Source organism: Lampris incognitus, chromosome 3 (assembly GCF_029633865.1).
Source record: "Lampris incognitus isolate fLamInc1 chromosome 3, fLamInc1.hap2, whole genome shotgun sequence".
NCBI lineage: Eukaryota > Metazoa > Chordata > Actinopteri > Lampriformes > Lampridae > Lampris > Lampris incognitus.
In genome coordinates this window covers 89,115,659-89,129,841 of record NC_079213.1, presented here as the reverse complement: position 1 = coordinate 89,129,841, position 14,183 = coordinate 89,115,659, and the positions used below count along the sequence as shown (strand labels likewise).

The 14,183-nt window shown below is 41.2% G+C and overlaps 1 protein-coding gene across 1 annotated transcript in view; it reads right to left on the bottom strand.

Moving 5' to 3' along the window:
- Positions 1 to 14,183, bottom strand: part of LOC130109880 (lisH domain-containing protein ARMC9) — a 69,132-nt gene that overhangs the window by 53,884 nt on the left and 1,065 nt on the right. The window contains exons 3-10 of the mRNA XM_056276850.1: positions 11,847 to 12,017; positions 11,062 to 11,217; positions 10,064 to 10,156; positions 8,462 to 8,486; positions 6,838 to 6,995; positions 5,459 to 5,557; positions 4,454 to 4,489; positions 443 to 477 (exon numbers count right to left, since the gene is read on the bottom strand). Of these exons, the coding sequence (XP_056132825.1) occupies positions 443 to 477; positions 4,454 to 4,489; positions 5,459 to 5,557; positions 6,838 to 6,995; positions 8,462 to 8,486; positions 10,064 to 10,156; positions 11,062 to 11,217; positions 11,847 to 12,017 (773 nt within the window). The remainder of the gene's footprint in view (positions 1 to 442; positions 478 to 4,453; positions 4,490 to 5,458; positions 5,558 to 6,837; positions 6,996 to 8,461; positions 8,487 to 10,063; positions 10,157 to 11,061; positions 11,218 to 11,846; positions 12,018 to 14,183) is intronic.

The window sequence follows — 14,183 nt, the reverse complement described above, 5'->3', positions numbered from 1 at the left end:
TCTTCTAAGCTGTTCTGTTCACTGCTCCATCTCCTCTGCTGATCCAGGGAGGGCTGCAGACTACCACATGCTTCCTCAGATACATGTGGAGTCACCAGCCGCTTCTTTTCACCTGAGAATGAGGAGTTACACCAGGGGAACATAGCGCATGGGAGGCTCACGCTATTCCCCCCAGCTCCCCCTCCCCCCCAAACAGGTGCCCCGACCGACCAGAGGAGGTGCTTGTGCAGTGACCAGGACACATACCCACATCCAGCTTCCCACCCACAGACACAGCCAATTGTGTATGTAGGGACGTCTGACCAAGCCGGAGGTAACACGGGGATTTGAACTGGCAATCCCTGTGTTGGTAGGCAACGGAATAGATTGCTATGCCACCCGGACACTCAACAATGGCTATTTTTCATTTAAGCACGCAAACTGCTACAAAGTTAAAACTTACTGTGGTGCAATGGATACTCGTAGCATTGAGGAGGCCTGAGGATATGAGGGACCGAGAGAGCAAGAAAAAATTAAAACGGGGCGGAGTACTTTAGTGGTTATATTTATTTAAAATTTTACCCACAAACCATCCAATCAACCATCTTTTATGCAACTTTTAAAAGTACAGAGAAAATTAAAACACTGTATTATAATATGGGTAGCATTATGTTTACCAGGTAGGCTTTTATTTGTCCATTATCTCGTCCTCCTACTTACCAAGAACTTTTTTTTCCATCTACAGCAACCAGGTTAGCAATTGCAATTGCTACTTACTAGTGGTGTGGGCATGCGTGTATTCATGCATGCAGTTCAAGGACATGCTGAATCCATTGACAATCTCTATTTGACATGAGTGCCCATGCAATGAGTGATACGTAGACTCTTCCAATTTGATGAGTATAACTGACCAGAAAGAGGGCAGCAGTTAGTGAGCAAGAGCCAACAGCTTTTCTTTTTCTTTTTTTTAATTAGCATCAATACTTCAATAAAGACTTCAATTATAAATATTTGTTTTGGAGGCCTAATTCTAGTGTTTGTAGGAATAGGGGAAAAGGAGGGGTTCTACCAATAGTGGGCTCTAGCACAGGGAGGTTTTATGAACTAATTAATGGTGTGTCTTATTCCTCAAAGGGGATGTTGGGCTCTGAAATTCAATCTGAAGACTCGGCGGTAAGCCTAGCATAAGTAAATGTTTAGGGGACTTAGCCATGTTGTCTGAAAGGATCATGTGCTTTGGGCACATTTTAGCTTTGCTGTTGGAGGCAGGAGAAGAACCAAAGTTCCTGGGGCCACATGCATAAAACTCTGTGTAGATTCATGACTAAAAACTGTGTATATGCACAAAGATAGAAATACAAATAAGCATTCTTTTCATCAGATTTATAAGACCATGCATATGCATGGTTCTGTTCCATATATCTGTCATTGTGTAATTGTACGCGCATGCACGAGCCTGATTTTCACTCCCACTATAAGCCATAAACAGATGTAGACACTCCCTTAATCCATCCACAAGTTATCAGGCATTGCAATGAAAATAACCTCAGTGAAGAAAAAGCGCAATTTCACCGATTTTGAAATTGAGGCCCTTGTCAGAAAAGCTGAAAAAAGAAAAAGTGCTTTATTTGGTGTTCTCACTTCTGGGATCACAAACAGAAACAAAGAACATAGAATGGTATCGATGTAAGTTTAATTTATTATTATTATTATTATTATTATATATAAAGTAACAGAGACCATCAACTCCATAAGTTTCGAGCAAAGGACCCCTGCAGAAGTTTAAAAAGAAAAAAAAATCGAGTTTCACCAGGGGCATGTAGCGCGTGGGAGGACCAGATTATTCCCCCCAGTTCCCCCTCCCCCCTGAACAGGCGCACCGACGGACCAGAGGAGGTGCTAGTGCAGCGACCAGGACACATACCCACATCCGCCTTCCCACCCACAGACATAGCCAATTGTGTCTGTAGGGACATCTGACCAAGCCGGAGGCAAGACGAGGATTCAGACCAGAGATTCCCATGTTGGTAGACAATGGAATAGACCGCTATGCTACCCAGACGCCCAAATAAAAAGAATATTAACGGCTAATTAAATGTTGACTCTGACTTAATGTAAATTAAAAGAATGATAAAGTTAATCATGAAAAAGTAATTAAGCAATGTTACCTTAATAAATGTGCCTTTGATTGGCATTTTACAAATCTTTGTGTAAACGCAAAACACACACACACACACACACACACACACACACACACACACACACACACACACACACACACACACACACACACACACACACACACACAATCAGTGCAGCTGGTTATCGACCTAAACAAAGTGGTTTACTAAAAGATTCAGTCGCTCACCTTATATTTAGCCTCCACCTCATCACATCACCCTCAGATCGCTCTAGAAAAACATGTGTACGCATGGTCTAAAGAATGCATGAGATGCGCTCTTTCTCACAGCACATACTGTTTTTATAAATACCAGTTTATATGCGGGAAATGGCATATGCATGGTTTCTGTGCGTTTATGCATGTGGCCCCTGGATTCCTTCCTCTTCTACAACATTCCAGTTGCCCTGAAGGGCGAATTAATGGCAGGTGAACAAGTTTCACTCGTGACACTTGACATTGGGGCCCAAGACCTGGAGTGACTCCCCCACCAGGGATTAAATCACAGGTGTGTTTAAGATGGTGGACAAGGACGGTGGTGCTGAGCTGACACAAGGAGTGTCAGCAAAACCTAAAAAAAAAAAGTTCTCTTTAATAAGGATAAAAGGCTACAAAAGGAAGATGGATAAGGATATAGACTTTTAACATTTTATGGGGATTGCTTAATTAGCCACTGTTTCACACAAAGAGCTTGAACTGCGGTCTCTTAAAACGCATAGTTTATGTAAGGGGTGTTTTTTTTTTTTTTAATCTTCACCATCTATTATGCAAGCGTTCATGCCTGCGGGGAGTACTCAAAGTCATCCATTGTTGATGATGTTGTTGTCTCATATGATTGCTGTGAATCCCAGTCTGCCCTGGCCGGCTGTGTGAGCTTTGATTTCTCCCCATGGAGAAGAGGAGAGGGATGGCTGGAAAAATATCTGTGAAAGCCATCTTTATAATAAGGAGGAGAATAAAAGTCTGAGAATTACACTTCAATTAAGGTGTTATGTGACGATGGGGAGAACAGTCGCTCTCTATCTGAGGATGAACATGATCCTGACGTCTGAGGACCGTAGGCCTGAGATTTAAGAAAAGGGATTGGGGGAGGATCTCGGAGTCTAATGGTCTTTTGAGTGAGAGTTCATTTCTTTGCTAATAAAAATAATCCATGCATTTCTCTCATAATTTCTCTCATGCCTTCTTCTCAGCAGAACACTGTGAGACCAGATTATATAAGCCTGTGATGTAAATCTCAAATGGTTCATGGTGTATTGACTCCAGACGTGACTTTTGACACATTTAAACAGTATATGCATAATTGTTGATTAACAGAACCTTGACATGAAAAACAATGAGAATTTTGAGATGTGCTGAAAGTTTTGCTTTCTTGAATTAAAAAGTTACATTTTCTGGCATGTTTTCTTTCATAACCTATTTTTGTGTAAACACACCACCTTGTATCCCGAAAAAAAAATCAATTTTGTGATGTGGTTCTCATTTCAAGTTCTGACCTAATTGTGTTGCCATTGAGAATGTTGAGAACTGGGGTTATATAATGTGGTATTGTTTGTAGAAGCCTTTTTTTTTTTAATAAAGATTGGCCATTTTCACCTATCTTGTTTGATAACCTGAGCATGGAAAAAAGATTTTTTAATCAGCCCATAGAGTTGGGTGTTGGGAGGAGAAAGGTCAAAAATATCGACCTTTCTCTTCTCGCCTGTCTTGAAAAAAATAGGTAAATTTGGTATAGAAGAGGATGGGGAGGAATACTGGTATCCTTGTCTCATAAAAGGAATATATAGTTGAGCAGATGACAATGAGTTGAGTGTTTGTGGACAAGTGAATGTTTAACGATGAGGTACGCCCTTGGAGGGATACTCTTGTTTGACAAAACAAGTGGCCGGACAATGGGTGCCATTCTTATCATAAACGAGGCCATACATCCCACTAAACTAGGGCAATCTAATGAGAACTGGAGGAGAATGGGAGGGGATATAGGGCAGGTACAAAGGCAGGCCAAGAAAAGGTGTTGAAAAGAGGGATACAAGGAAAAAGGGTAAAGGAAAGAGGAAACGACAAAAAGGAGAGACGAGCAAGGCACGAGCAAGACGGGAAGGGACTGGAACACTGTGTGTGTGTGTGTGTGTGTGTGTGTGTGTGTGTGTGTGTGTGTGTGTGTGTGTGTGTGTGTGTGTGTGTGTGTGTGTGTGTATGTGTGTGTGTGTGTGTGTGTGTGTGTGTGTGTATGAGAATGAGAAAGGGGTGAGGGGGGGACGACAGGAAGTAAAGCTGAAAATGTATGAAACTTACATAGCCGTCATCATAGGGACTCATAGAGTAATATCCCTTTAAGGACAGAGCATCACAAACCCAACAAACACAAAGACAGAGGACATTAAGTCACAAAAAAAAAAAAGCAAAACACATTGCACAAGCCCGAGTTTTAGCACCATGATGAAGGCCACCGACAGTAGCGGTTGGCTGCTGAGGTTTCTGTTTGAAAGAATTTACTTTTGAAGCATAATTGGAATATATGTATGCATCAAGCTGTGGGTTTTCATATCAAGCAAATACTATCCATCTGGAGGCACATGGCAACAGATGTTGAATACCAGGGCTGGAAGTGGCCGATGAGCAGCTATCATTCAAATGCTATTTTCCATTCCATAAATGACAGTGGTAGTTGGTATAAAGCAATTGTAGTCGATGGAAGGATCTTCCCTTCTCAGCTCTGGCAATTTGTAAGATGTCTTTTGGCTGGAGGAACAGTACATTTGTCCTGAGTCGAGGGTGTTCCACAGCTATTGTGACCTCTAAAATGGCACAGCAACTCTTTCACAAGCCCTCCGTACCAAGGTGTTTTTTACCTTTGACCGAGAACAACTGTTTCGTAATAGCCCTATGCTAATTTGAGCAGCTCTGTGTATGATTTATCAATCTAAACTAATATGTCCACAGTGTGTAAAATATTAAGTTAAATCTACAATGTAAACAGCACAACCAACAAAGGGATTCTTTTGGACAGCAAGAACCTTTCAACTTATGATGGTAATGAAATCATGGAATTTATGCTGACTTATACACACTATTTCAATGGGACTAGTGCACTGACACAAACCCTTTCCAAGTGTTATTGCCATGACTTTTAAGGGTGTGGCTTCTATCAGCATATGGCACAGCACATTTCCTAGGGCTGTTTTGAAAGAGAATCTTGCCCTGATCAGGCTGCATGGGAAATTCAAGGGTTGTTCTTCTGTCAGTGGCATGTAAAGAAGGGGGGGAAGACAGAAGAGAGGGCTGTGTGTTCTCACTCACGGTGCCAGGCCGGGTGAAGTCAACGCTCTGTGCCACACTCTGCCTCATCTGGTTGCCGAAGAAGCGAACGCACACACTCTGGAGGTACTCGGGGGAGATCTACCAAAAAAACACAAAAAAATAAAAATAAATAAATAAAACAGCAAGCCCCTTGAGCTTTTAGTTAGTGTGTGATTGCTGGGAGGTTAGGGGAGGGTTGCTATTTTAGTGTCCGTGATAAAGGCCTATGTCATCTGGTTGTCAAGAGTACATAAGTGTGTGTGCACAAGCATATGCAAACATTTGGATGTGTTTTATAAAATGTAGAAAAAGGGACTTTGTTCTTGTAAGTGTGTGGGATAATACTTGTGTACACCCCTCTATGTACATCTTTACAAAACTGTATAACACTGTGTGACAAGGCAGCTCCTGCACAGAGACACAGGCAAAGATGGCAGTTGAAGGCTCAACTGTCCATTTAATGAGATCACAAAAATAGAGGGGCATCCGCGTAGCATAGCAGTCCATTACATTGTATATCAACACGGGGATCGCCGGTTCAAATTCCTGTGTTACCTCCGGCTTGGTCGGGTGTCCCTACTGACACAATTGGTCGTGTCTGCGGGTAGGAAGCCGGATGTAGGTATGTGTCCTGGTCGCTGAACTAGCACCTCCTCTGGTCGGTTGGGGCGCCTGTTCAGGGGGGAGAGGGAACGGGGGGGGAATAGTGTGATCCTCCCACGCGCTACATCTCCCTTGTGAAACTCCTCACTGTCAGGTGAAAAGAAGTGTCTGGCAACTCCACATGTATCGGAGGAGGCATGTGGTAGTCTGCAGCTCTCCCCAGATCGGCAGAGGGGGGGGAGCAGCGACCGGGATGGCTTGGAAGAGTGGGGTAATTGGCCGGATACAATTGGGGAGCAAAAGGGGGAAAAAAATAACAAAATCACAAAAATAAAAACACCACAGTTAAAAATAGTTAAAACACTCAGACAAGAGCTGAGAGAAAAAGCTTGCCATGTCTTCCTCTGTCTATTTTTTCTTGTTCAACTTTGTAGGTGTGCAGCTGCGATTTAATCTGTCTGGAGTAAATTACACCAAATTGAGACAATAGTGACCATACCCCACTCTGCCACACACTGGCTTTTGTTTTAGGAAGTGTGTGTCTCTTACTTTTGCTTGTGTGTGACCTTCAGTCATAAGTTTGAGTGTCTGTCTTTGCGGGTATGAGTCCATGTATAGTTATATGCACGTGTACCTAATATCTTTCTGTGTCAGTGTTTGTAGGTTGAGTTTCTGTGGACAAATAATTTGTAAGTCATTGTGTACATCAGTGCACATCTGTGTCTCTGTGGTAGCACCCATCGCTAGCTTGTTTGTATACATTCAGCTGGCTTTACCATTTTTCCACTGACAGTGGCCTCCAGTGAGTCCACTAGCTCGGCGGTGACTCCTATCAGGTTGTGATAGTCGGCCTGCATTTTGTTGAACCTCCTCATGTAATTGGCTGTCCGCCGCTCAGACTCCGCCAGCTGCAGCTGCAGCTGCTGTATGGCCTCTGTGTAGACAATGTGCACAAAGATACAAACAGATGCAAGTGTACACATACTGTACTCGCAGATGGGTGAAATATACATATATTCATATACATTCACCGGCCACTTTATTAGGCACACCTGTCCAACTGCTCGTTAACGCAACTTTCTAATCAGCCAATCACATGGCAGCAACTCAATGCATTTAGGCATGTAGACATGGTCAAGACGATCTGCTGCAGTTCAAACCGAGCATCAAAATGGGGAAGAAAGGTGATTTAAGTGACTTTGAACGTGGCATGGTTGTTGGTGCCAGACGGGCTGGTCTGAGTATTTCAGAAACTGCTGATCTACTGGGATTTTCACGCACAACCATCTCTAGGGTTTACAGAGAATGGTCCGAAAAAGAGAAAATATCCAGTGAGCGGCAGTTCTGTGGGCGAAAATGCCTTGTTGATGCCAGAGGTCAGAGGAGAATGGCCAGACTGGTTCGAGCTGATAGAAAGGCAACAGTAACTCAAATAACCACTCATTACAACCGAGGTATGCAGAAGAGCATCTCTGAATGCACAACACATCGAACCTTGAGGCAGATGGGCTACAGCAGCAGAAGACCACACCGGGTGCCACTCCTGTCAGCTAAGAACAGGAAACTGAGGCTACAATTCGCACAGGCTCACCAAAATTGGACAATAGAAGATTGGAAAAACGTTGCCTGGTCTGATGAGTCTCGATTTCTGCTGCGACATTCGGATGGTAGGGTCAGAATTTGGCGTCAACAACATGAAAGCATGGATCCATCCTGCCTTGTATCAACGGTTCAGGCTGCTGGTGGTGGTGTAATGGTGTGAGGGATATTTTCTTGGCACACTTTGGGCCCCTTAGTACCAACTGAGCATCGTGTCAACGCTACAGGCTACCTGAGTATTGTTGCTGACCATGTCCATCCCTTTATGACCACAGTGTTCCCATCTTCTGATGGCTACTTCCAGCAGGATAACGCGCCATGTCATAAAGCTCGAATCATCTCAGACTGGTTTCTTGAACATGACAATGAGTTCACTGTACTCAAATGGCCTCCACAGTCACCAGATCTCAATCCAATAGAGCACCTTTGGGATGGGGTGGACCGGGAGATTCGCATCATGGATGTGCAGCTGACAAATCTGCAGCAACTGCGTGATGCTATCATGTCAATATGGACCAAACTCTCTGAGGAATGTTTCCAGTACCTTGTTGAATCTATGCCACGAAGGATTAAGGCAGTTCTGAAGGCAAAAGGGGGTCCAACCCAGTACTAGCAAGGTGTACCTAATAAAGTGGCCAGTGAGTGTATATGCAGAGTCAAACAAATTAAAAAAGGTGCATAAAATATATTCAGACAGACACACAGATACATATGAACCACTAAAATCACAAATTTCAAGAGATTTCATAATGTGCTTTAAAATATGCACTTTTTACCACTGGCTTGACCAGAGACAGTTACCTTTGGTACTTCTCCCCCCGTCCTTCTGTGTTGTGCATGTTAAAGAAAATGCACATCAAAAAAACAACCACTGTCTCTCAGTCATACAATGGATCGCTATATGATTTAGTCAAACATTTCATTTTATGCTTTCAGCTGATGCTCTCATCCAGGGTGGAATACAATGGATGAGCAGTGATGAGATTGGCATCCTGCTAAGACATTTTTACCGAACATAAGATAAATATACAGTATGAGGTAAATCAGTTTGGGGTGGCCATATTTATTGCATCAAATATTTGCTTAGGATTCACTGTTTAAATAGTACACTGCGTCACAAACGACCATAAAGGATGAAAAAATGTGGTGATCCCTAGCTTGTTTAAGCATTTGCCATCACAGTACAATTGCAGGTTTTGATTAACAGTGGATCTAAAGAGGTATTCTAGCATGTATTCTCTCATTTGTAAGTGGAAAACAATCTCAGAAAATATGTTTAACTTATTTTGACTATAAAACTGAGCATTAGATATGCATAATTGTGCAAATCAGTCACCTATAAGAAACTTTCCAGTTAACCAAAATTGTTAATGTGAAAACTATGATGGACAGACAGTGAGGATATAATTTAATGCAAGATGAATGAAATTTGATCAAGAAAAGCTGAAAGCTTGAGTCACTTAGTTTTCAATAAATGGCATCAATTGTCTTGATGCAATCCCTATGCATTTAACACTTCCCCTTTAACTGTGAAGGATTTAGGGTGCCAGGGGGTGAAACTGGGTGTTGCCATGCCTGGACATAGCAACCCATTAAAAAAAAAAAACCCACAGACAGGGTGTTTTTACAACAAAGTGAAAGATTTGGGAACAGTGTGAATGTCAACATTCCCTTTAGTCCCCCAGATAAAGGCTTTTTCATTTGAGATTTAACAGTGTACCTGAGCCAGAAGAGGAAACAGGAGCCAGTCTGTACATGGGCTGATTTAAATTCTGAGTCGTTTCACTTTTGATCGCGTTTTTTTCTCCCACTTGCTAATTTATTATTTGGAGTGTGTGACTGTCCAGAAGGGACAACAAAACCGCTACTAGATGAGACTGAGACTTTTTAAGCCACCTCAGTGAGAGTTGTGTGACATGAATACTGAGTCTCTCAGCATCTTTTTACCATCTGGCAGAATGACACCCGTGCCAAGGGCTCAGTTCAATGGAAATGTTAAAAGTTGTTCTCAGCATTTCATCTGTGACAGTCTCTCCCTATGGACTGTTTAGCAGAGGTACTGTTGCCAGTCATCTATACTTCCAAGTGATTTATACACCATGGTGCTTTCATTAGCATAGCAGCCTCTAACATATCACCATTGTGGACAGTGTGAAACAAAAATATTATGTCTCACAACAGCAGTTGCTAAAACCACCTTGGAAATGCATCATCCGGAGCACACCACTTTTGCCTTTACTCATCAAGGGATGAGTGCACACTAGCTCATTTGGCTTTCTTCTGGCTTCCTTTAACTGTTTGTCCTTTGGTCTGATAACTGTCATTTAGTCTCTCCTTTAACCTACCACCTTCTCCCATTATCAAAAAAAGACTGAACTCTGAGTAAGCCAATGTCAAGGATACGTATAAAGTAAGCAGCCTTGGTGTGTTGGGTGGCTTCAGTGTCACTGACAGGAACTGCTCCAACTTCCCTTTCAACTCTGGTATCCAGGAATCCTAGATACACAGTATGCAAAATTAGTATGCAAATACAGCTGTGTAGATTTAGGTGGTGCTCTTAGATAACAATATGCCACATGTCATATGTGTAAGAGCAGAATAAAATGAAAATGTTGGTTCATATTTTATTATGAGTACTGATGTGTCCATACTTCAGAGGCTGCAGTTATAGTTTCATCAATTTATTTATCCCCCTCCCCCCGCTTTTTCTCCCCAATTGTTGCACCCGGCCAATTACCCCACTCTTCCGAGCTGTCCCGGTCGCTGCTCCACCCCCTCTGCTTATTCGGGGAGGGCTGCAGACCACCACCACATGCTTCCTCGAATACATGTGGAGTCGCCAGAGTTTCATCAGTTTATAATGAGTGGTGTGTCAGTTGCGCAGTAAAAAAAAATCATTATGGGTTAATTCATACCAATAGAAACGTATTATTCACCCCAAATTGTGTTTTGTCAAGCACTGGAAAAACACAAAGTTATGTAGAAAAATGGCCATGTCCCCTTCTATTTAAATGTATATTGAACTTACAATATTCAGCAAAAGAATTCTTGTGATTTTTGCCAATGTCATTCTACCCATGACTACACTTATGTACATTAAAAGTAAAGGCTATGCACTTGTACAGTTTAAAAAGTGAATGTTAACAAGGAATTTATCCTGTCCCTCCGGTTCCTTCCTGGTAGTTATTTACTCTGTAGTTATTGGTAAATTCCTAGAATTACTATTGTCAGACATGCCAGTACTCCTACAAAATAGGGCTGTACTGTCCCAAACAGCAATGACTGCCAATGACCTCTGTTACAGCTGATGTGGTAGCAACACGGTCAACATATTTTCAGACTTAAAGCTTCCCATTATAGTAAAGTCATGGTGAATGTGCTGAGGAGCATTACTTGAGCACCTGGAAGAGGTCTTTGAAGGAAGGGTGGATGTTGGGGTTAGGCACAAAGGGCAGGGCATAGTACGGCAGGAACTCAGTGGTCTGGCTCAGTGCTCCCCCCCGGGTCTCCAGGTAGTGCTTGAAGTGGGATATCCTTTCTTCAAATTCAACCCGGTCCTAAAAAACAGATTCAAAGGTTTTCTTTTCTCCGCATAGCAGAGGACCGTGTTTCCCACTCATTGATTTATTTGCTCACCGTTATATCAATCAGGCATGCTGCTGATAAGTCAAAAATTGACACAGTTACCTTGGTTTGTTATCTGTGACAGTGGCCTGCCACTTTTACAGAAAACCAAAGAAGAAACGAAACTGCTTGAACTGAGGTTATTGCTAGTTTACAAAGATATGCCCCGACTGAGGACAAAGTGTTTTGCATAAATCGAATTAGAGACGGACAAGCGCTCTTATAGTAGAATGAGGACATCTGTTGGCTGACAATGACTGGATATCATTTAGTTTGAACAAAAGGCGCAGCAGACAGCATACTGTGTAAACATGCCTCAGCAGCCCCTGCAGCACACCTTAGTGGACACATGCTGAATAGCACCTTACACAAGCACTTGATTAAAAGACATGATATGGTACCATAACTGGTACTAGGTTTTTAGAGCAGACACCAAAAAAATGCAGTCTGCTTATATTAGAAAATTAAGTCTTAGTTTATCACATAGCTTGCATGGTAAAAAGACAAGTCACAAAACTATTTTACATAATGTCACTTTGAAAGGTAACAGCAGTCAACATACATGTCTGCCCAAGTGGTTCCTCAGTGGGTAGATGGCAAAGTGGATGTGAAGGTAGAACTCCAGTCTCTGAGCCTGTGGCTCAGTGTCCTTGACCTCAAAAGGAATGTTCTCTGTCCACAAGTCAAAGAAAACCTTGTGGTCGCCATCATCAAAGGAGGCAAGGAGGTCCTTCTGCAGAAGTGAAAGACATAGATGAGTAAAAGTACTGTAAATGACAATAGCAGTATTATTTACAACACCCATAATAATCATATTACTACTACCACTACAGCTGCTGCTGTTACTACTGTTACTACTACTACTACTACTGTGTAGAAAAGTTGCAAAACAGTTACACAATGCTATTTTTGCTGTTTATTTTGATAGTGTTTAATAATTGGGTACATATTCAAAAACATGAATAAATAAAACCATAGAAAATTAACTGGGACAGAAAACAACAAATTACAGGTCACAAAAAGATGAATAACAAAGAAAAACAATTTATAAAAAATCCTTTTCTCTATGGAAGATATAAAGTGAAAATATCAAATAAATGGTGAAACCAATAAACAGTGAAATAAAAGCTGACAATTTAACATAATATTCCATTCTTTATTTATTGTTGCATTCATCTATTTATTGATGATTGATTATATATATATATATATATATATATATATATATATCAATACAGATGCAGGAAAAAAGGTTTTAATACATAGCAGCACAAGCCTGTTTCGTGCATCATGCACTCATCAGCTGCTAATGGTGATTATTAGCAGCTGATGAGTGCGCGACGCACGAAACAGGCTTGTGCTGCTATGTATTAAAACTTTTTTTTTCCTGCATCTGTATTGATATTCCGCTCCTCATTAGTTGAGCACTTCTATCAACACCATTGATGGTTTCGGGGGGAAAAAACAATATATATATATATATATATATATATATATATATATATATATATATATATATATATATATATATATATATATATATATATATACACTACCGTTCAAAAGTTTGGGATCACCCAAACAATTTTGTGTTTTCCATGAAAAGTCACACTTATTCACCACCATATGTTGTGAAATGAATAGAAAATAGAGTCAAGACATTGACAAGGTTAGAAATAATGATTTGTATTTGAAATAAGATTTTTTTTACATCAAACTTTGCTTTCGTCAAAGAATCCTCCATTTGCAGCAATTACAGCATTGCAGACCTTTGGCATTCTAGCTGTTAATTTGTTGAGGTAATCTGGAGAAATTGCACCCCACGCTTCCAGAAGCAGCTCCCACAAGTTGGATTGGTTGGATGGGCACTTCTTTGAGCAGATTGAGTTTCTGGAGCAACACATTTGTGGGGTCAATTAAGCGCTCAAAATGGCCAGAAAAAGAGAACTTTCATCTGAAACTCGACAGTCTATTCTTGTTCTTAGAAATGAAGGCTATTCCATGCGAGAAATTGCTAAGAAATTGAAGATTTCCTACACCGGTGTGTACTACTCCCTTCAGAGGACAGCACAAACAGGCTCTAACCAGAGTAGAAAAAGAAGTGGGAGGCCGCGTTGCACAACTGAGCAAGAAGATAAGTACATTAGAGTCTCTAGTTTGAGAAACAGACGCCTCACAGGTCCCCAACTGGCATCTTCATTAAATAGTACCTGTTAGAGCCTGTTTGTGCTGTCCTCTGAAGGGAGTAGTACACACCGGTGTAGGAAATCTTCAATTTCTTAGCAATTTCTCGCATGGAATAGCCTTCATTTCTAAGAACAAGAATAGACTGTCGAGTTTCAGATGAAAGTTCTCTTTTTCTGGCCATTTTGAGCATTTAATTGACCCCACAAATGTGATGCTCCAGAAACTCAATCTGCTCAAAGAAGTGCCCATCCAACCAATCCAACTTGTGGGAGCTGCTTCTGGAAGCGTGGGGTGCAATTTCTCCAGATTACCTCAACAAATTAAAAGCTAGAATGCCAAAGGTCTGCAATGCTGTAATTGCTGCAAATGGAGGATTCTTTGACGAAAGCAAAGTTTGATGTAAAAAAAATCTTATTTCAAATACAAATCATTATTTCTAACCTTGTCAATGTCTTGACTCTATTTTCTATTCATTTCACAACATATGGTGGTGAATAAGTGTGACTTTTCATGGAAAACACGAAATTGTTTGGGTGATCCCAAACTTTTGAACGGTAGTGTATATATATATACATACATATACATATACATACATATACACACACACACATACATATTTTCATATTAATTCATTTATGTCCACATTTATTTATTAATTTCAGAACCAATTTGTGTGCAGCATGAAATAACTAAATCTGTCATGAAAACTCAA